At 45.9% G+C, this 6,000-nt stretch overlaps 1 protein-coding gene across 2 annotated transcripts in view; it reads left to right on the forward strand.

Moving 5' to 3' along the window:
• SLC9A7 (solute carrier family 9 member A7) overlaps positions 1–6,000 on the forward strand; it is a 126,995-nt gene that overhangs the window by 70,272 nt on the left and 50,723 nt on the right. For both annotated transcript variants that reach the window (XM_040632600.1, XM_040632606.1), the window contains exon 5: positions 1,140–1,252. In XM_040632600.1, the coding sequence (XP_040488534.1) occupies positions 1,140–1,252 (113 nt within the window). The remainder of the gene's footprint in view (positions 1–1,139; positions 1,253–6,000) is intronic.

The following is a 6,000-nucleotide window of genomic DNA, read 5'->3' on the forward strand; positions in this document are numbered from 1 at the left end:
GAAGCCTTCGACGGGCAACAAAAGGCAAATCACATCTGCCTCACAGAGTTACTGGGAATCAAAATTGAACTGTTTAAGTGTCTGGAACAGTGCCCGGCCCACACTAGGGAAGCATTAAGTTATAGCTATGTATTCTCCAAAGGACTCCATTCTGGAAATAGTTCCTGAGCTCCTAGCTTCGTCTGTTGTTCTAGGCACCCGGCATACAAAGGTGAGCCATGGCGTGGTCCTTACCAGCAAGAATATTGTTACTAGAGTGTTGTTAACTGTAGGGTGCAGTGAATCTATTCTGTGCTTATAGTTATTCCCCTAGCCCCTGTAGCTGCCACCACACACACACACACGCACGCACACACACACACACACACACACCCTTAGTGACATGTACTAGGCCTTTCAACACTCCTCACTCCTCCCATTTTATAAGCTCTCCTGTACGAAATGTGCTCCAGCCAAGTGGAAATATTTAACTTGGGAGGCTATCTTGGACCATGTCACATCCTGCATGGCGCGAGAAGGGCCGCCACTGGCCTGCCTTAACCCCTGCAGAGAATGAGAGGCCAGATATGTCGATGGGTACACTGAGACTTTACTAGGATTTTTACAGAGTTTTGCTCCTTTTCCCCCTTTTTTTTTTTTTTTTTTTGAAATCATTCTTGGCCGAGAAGGTTGGTCACTCGGACCTTCGCGGCCTGCCCGTATTTGTTTTTCTCTCTAGCTCGTCCAGCACGCGCTCACTTCCACGGCTTTAAGCACACTGCCTTAGAATCCTGTCAGTTTGCTACGAGCCATCGATTACACACTGTGAAGCGTTCTTTCCCTTCCCTTCCTCGATTACCCAGCTGCTTCAGATGCCTTAAAGTTGTTGCTGATCGAGGCCTGTGCTTGGTAGTCGTCAGTAAGCGCGACTTGAAGAAATGGAGTGGCGTTCAGAGGTTTCAGCAAGGTGACGTTAACTGCAAACCAGGACGTGGTGCCCAGACCCGATTTGCACGTGTTCCTGCGAAGCGGCCCAGCACAGCAGCTGCCCAGGGTTTCCACCAGTCACCCTGGAAGCACAGTACTGTAGGCTGCTCTGCTCGCATATTGGCCAGGTTTTCGTTTTCTCCTCTGACACAGTCCACCTTCCCTCCTTACAGAAACCTCATGTACGGTGTGGCGAGGCTCATGAGGACCGTGGGACAGCTCTCCGATAAATTCTACTACACGGACTGCCTCTTTTTTGGAGCCATCATCTCTGCCACTGACCCAGGTATTTTGCCTATTAGGCTTTGTCATCACAACATCCCATGAGCTCCATCTTAAAACGTTCAGAGCAACCCTCAGCTTGGGCTGCAGTAGGGATACTGTCGAGTCAGCGTGGAATGCTGACGGAAGAGTTCAGGAAGTGGTCTCATAGAGTTAGGTGGCTTTTCGAAGAAAGGTGTGCATTTCCCTTTTGTTGTTGTTGTTATTATTGTTATTAAGATTTTATTTCCTTGGGGGGGCTGGCATGCACGTGTGTACGTGTGTGCGTGAGCAGGGGAGGGGCAGAGGCAGAGGGAGAAGCAGGCGCCCCGCTGAGCAGGGAGCCTGATGCGGGGCTCGATCCCAGGACCCCGAGATCATGACCTGAGCCGAAGGCAGATGCTTGACTGGGTCACCCAGGCACCCCCTTATTGTTTTTGTGTTGTGCTAAAAAATACATAACAAATTTTACCATCTTCATCATTTTTAAGTGTGTACAGTTTGGCAGTGTCAAGTCTGTTCACACTGTCGTGCAACCAACCTCCAGAACATTTTCATTTTGCAAAACCGAAACTCTGTACACATTAAATGATAACTCCTGCATTTGCATCTCCCTCCAGTCCCCAGCAAGCACCGTTCTTCCTGTCTCTGTGAGTGTGACTACCCTAGCTACTTTGCAGAAGGTGAAATCATGCCGTGCTTGTGTTTTTATGTGTGGCTTATTTCACTCTGCATAATGTCTTCACGGTTCATCTGTGTGGTAGCACGTGTCAGAGATTCCTTCCTTTTCAACACTGAGTCATATTCCCCTATGCGTTTACGCCACATTCTGTTTACGCATCCATCCACAATGGACACTTGCATTGCTTCTGCCTGTATTTCCCTTTTGTCTTTCATTTTAGAATGTCTAATATAGCCATAATTTTTACACTTAGACGGTCTTCTTCCTCGGTGTTGTGCTTTCACTTCATTTAGGAAATCACATTTCATTTAAATAAGACCTTTTCTTAGTGGAAAGGCACGCGGTACCTGCAGTGAATGTACTGTCCTTGTAAACTCCTTTTTTGCTCAGTATTCCTGCGTGACAATACACTGTGACCTGATTCCTATTCATAAATCTCTTACCTTGTACTTTTCGAGTGTTAGTCGAACCACCTCTTTAAAGTGGAATTATTATATGCCCACCCCGCTCTGCAACTCAAGAAGAAACAAACAAAAAGACCTCCCTTTTCCAAGTTGGAACCTATAATTAAATCATTATTTATTATTATTTCCTCTGATGTCAACCATTGAGAGGACATTGTAGGCAAAGAACTTATGGAGAAAGAGATGGTCCTGTCCCAGTAGTGGAGGTGGAAAGGCCAACATTTATGATGCCCTCTAACATTCTGGACAGGAATGATTTTACAGATACTAAGATTCTCCCCACCACACAACTGTACCACGCCACGTGGGTGTCCTCTAGATCAGTGAGATGACAGAAATGTTCTGTGTTCTATGCCCAGTCCAGTGTGGTAGCCAGTAGCCACATGTGGCTTCCCCTCGAAATGAGGGGTAGTTCAACTGAAGTACTGACTTTAAAATTTTATTTTATGTTAAGTAACTTAAATTTAAATAGCTACATGTGCCTAGTAGCTATCATATTGGATAGTACAGCCTAGCCAGTTGTCTGGTTCTGAAAACTGCCGCTGTTCCAAAAACCATTGACCTCTCTTACCGCCATAATTTATTCCAAACACTAAGTGAATCGAGATCAAAGACTCGGCTGGTTGAAGCACCCTGGTTTTTGAAAAAGAGTGTGGGATGTGGAGTTGCAGGCCAGAGTTTGAGTCCTCGACCTGCCAGTCGCTGACCAGGGGGCCTGGGTACACTTTCTTTCCTCTGTGGCAGTTTCTCAGACATGAAATAGGAATAGGGTTACCTATTTCCCAGGGCTATCATGAACATTAAATGAACTAACACATGTAAAGCACTGGCCACAGAATGTGCTGATCATGTTGGTCTTTATCCACGTCTGGTCCGGCAGAGATTTCTTTGGTTTCCCCATTTGTTTTAATGATCTCTCCTTTTGGTTTTGCTAGTCAGGTTTTTTTAAGTTTATTTATTTATTTTTTTAGTAATCTCTACACTCAGTGTGGGGCTCAAACTCATGACCCCAAGATCAAGAGTTACATGCTCTTCTGACTGAGCTGGCCAGGCACCCCCCCCATTTTTTTTTTTAAGATTTATTTATTTGAGAGAGAGAGAGAGAAAGACCACTCGGGGCGGGGTGGGGAAGGGTCAGAAGGAGAGAGAGAATCCTGAAGCAGACTCCCTGCCGAGTGCGGAGCTCGACACAGGACTCGATCCCAGGATCCTGAGATCATGGACCTGAGCGAAAATCAAGAACCAGACATTAACCAACTGAGCCATCCAGGCACCCCACCGCCCCATGTTTTTTTAAAAATAAATAACAGGTCATCACTTAATTCAAACATGTTTCTAAAGAGCACTCAAGGGGCGTCTGGGTGGCACAGCGGTTAAGCGTCTGCCTTCGGCTCAGGGTGTGATCCCGGCATTCCCGTAAGACCAAACTGACTTGTGAGATCGAGCCCCACATCAGGCTCCTCCGCTGGGAGCCTGCTTCTTCCTCTTCCACTCCCCCTGTTTGTGTTCCCTCTCTCGCTGGCTGTCTCTATCTCTGTCAAATAAAGAAATAAAATCTTTAAAAAAAAATAAAGAGCACTCAAAAAATAGTTTTATTATTTTCATACTACAATGTCTGTGACTATCTCCAAATACGTGTCTATTGAGAAAAAGATTCAGTGTAAGTCTAAGAAAGGTGTTTAGTCTCTCTGAAAATATATTACTAACTATACTCACCTGTAACTTTTTAAAAAAAGATTTATTTGAGAGAGAGAGAAATGTAGAGGGGCAGAGGGAGAGGGAGAGAATCTCAAGGAGACTCCCCACAGAGCATGGAGCCCAATATGGGGCTCGATCTCACAACTCTGAGATCACAACCTGAGCTGAAACCAAGAGTCAAATGCTTAACCGACTGAGCCACCCCGGTGTCCCCTCATCTGTAACTTTATCACTAACTTCCTACTCTAGTACCAGCAATAAGCAAAAGGAGGTTAGTGTAATATAAAGTTCACTGATATTGTTTTCTGACCTATTAGTGTTGCTTCATTTAATTGATGGAAAGGCTTGTTTATTCAGATTATCTTCCTAATTGTTTACTTCCCTTTAGTGTGTCCATGCTGTGGTAGAAATTAATGAAGGCATCACCATGACGCACCGTTGTTGTTTGGCCTGTGAAGATTGGCACAGTACGGGTTTTATATGAATGAAAGTTCTAGAAAATTGGAAGTTTAAACTTATTAAACACCAGGACATTAGCTGCTTTTTAATGGAAATCTTTTTGAAATGTAGACTGTTTTTAAAATTAAATTAAATTATTAATTTAAATTAAATTAATTTAATTTAATAAAGTAAATTAAAAGTCTTTTACCAGCTTCCTAAAAATCTGTTGTTTGAAAACTTGGGCCATAAAAGAGATAAAAACTTAAGTGCAGAGTTAGGAGGGACCGTAAGACCAAACTGACTTCTTGTGCCTGGTGCATCAAACCAAAATTCCAGTATCGGGATATGTGGTGGTCTTGACAGATACGACGAATCCGAGTCCTTGTCCCTGATTACATCATATTTGGCTCGAGACACCAGTCTTCCGGTCTTCCCCTGGAAGGGGGCACCCTATGTGCGGGGTGGTGGAGGCGGCTCTGTGACCCGCAGTCATCTCCCTTCTGTGGTTATGTGTCAAGGGTGCCACGTGGACTGTTACTTTAGACGGACCCACACAGTTCAGCCAAGGACAATGTACGTTTCCCCCCAGAGCGCGTCTCTAGCAGCTACCAGAGAAAATGAGTTGCTCTTCCTTCCCGCACACCATTATGAAGCGATTCCTCTCATTTTAATTCTGTCACTTCGACGCCCCTCGGGCCACTCAGGCCTACTCACAGGCTTCAGAATCGTGATCGGTCCGGTCGGAGAGTAATTCTCTAGTCGCATCTCCCGGGCTGCTCATTCTCTGGCTTATGCTTTGAGACTCAGTTCCAGTATGCCACCTGCCCACACGCTCTGCCCTCACTCCTCAGCCACCCACTCCCGCAGCTCCGGAGTCAAGTCTGTGCTGTGCCTAACCGTACTTGCCACTTGGTACTGAGTGCTCGCAGGTGCTGAGTGCTCTTTCCTACACAGCTGAAGTGTTCCAGCGAAGTTCGTTCGTTGAATGAGCAAATTCAGGTTCTTGAATTTTCCTTCTTCCTACATCTGCCGTTTAATTTTTCCCCACTACTTTTTAGATGCCTGTACCCAAGGTCTTCGGTTAGTTAATTGTCATTTCTTAGGCCGTGTCCAGTTAGAGGCAGCCCTGGTGACCCTGCTCTCTGTGATTTCAAGGGTCCCACTGTGGGGGGGGGGTAGTCTGTGTACTCTCCCCCATGCGCCCCTCCTGAGCCAGCCAGTCTGTCACCGCTGTTTTATAAAGTGATGGGCAGGGAGAATGAGAAATTGAAAATCAGAGCAGCCAAATTCAGACGGGGGCCATGGAGGTGTTCGTTGTTAGTACTATGAACTATGCAAGCCTCTCTTGTCATGGTAAGCGAGCTAGCTGCACGTTGTCGTTTTGTTTTACTACTGTGAACTGTAGTGTTTCAGGAAAACGGTGCTTAAAGTCAAAAGGGCTCTGGAAAACCATGGCGCTCAACACCCCCCCCCCCCCCCCCCCCCCCC

Source organism: Ursus maritimus, assembly GCF_017311325.1.
Source record: "Ursus maritimus isolate PB19 chromosome X unlocalized genomic scaffold, ASM1731132v1 scaffold_X1, whole genome shotgun sequence".
NCBI classification, from domain to species: Eukaryota; Metazoa; Chordata; class Mammalia; order Carnivora; family Ursidae; genus Ursus; species Ursus maritimus.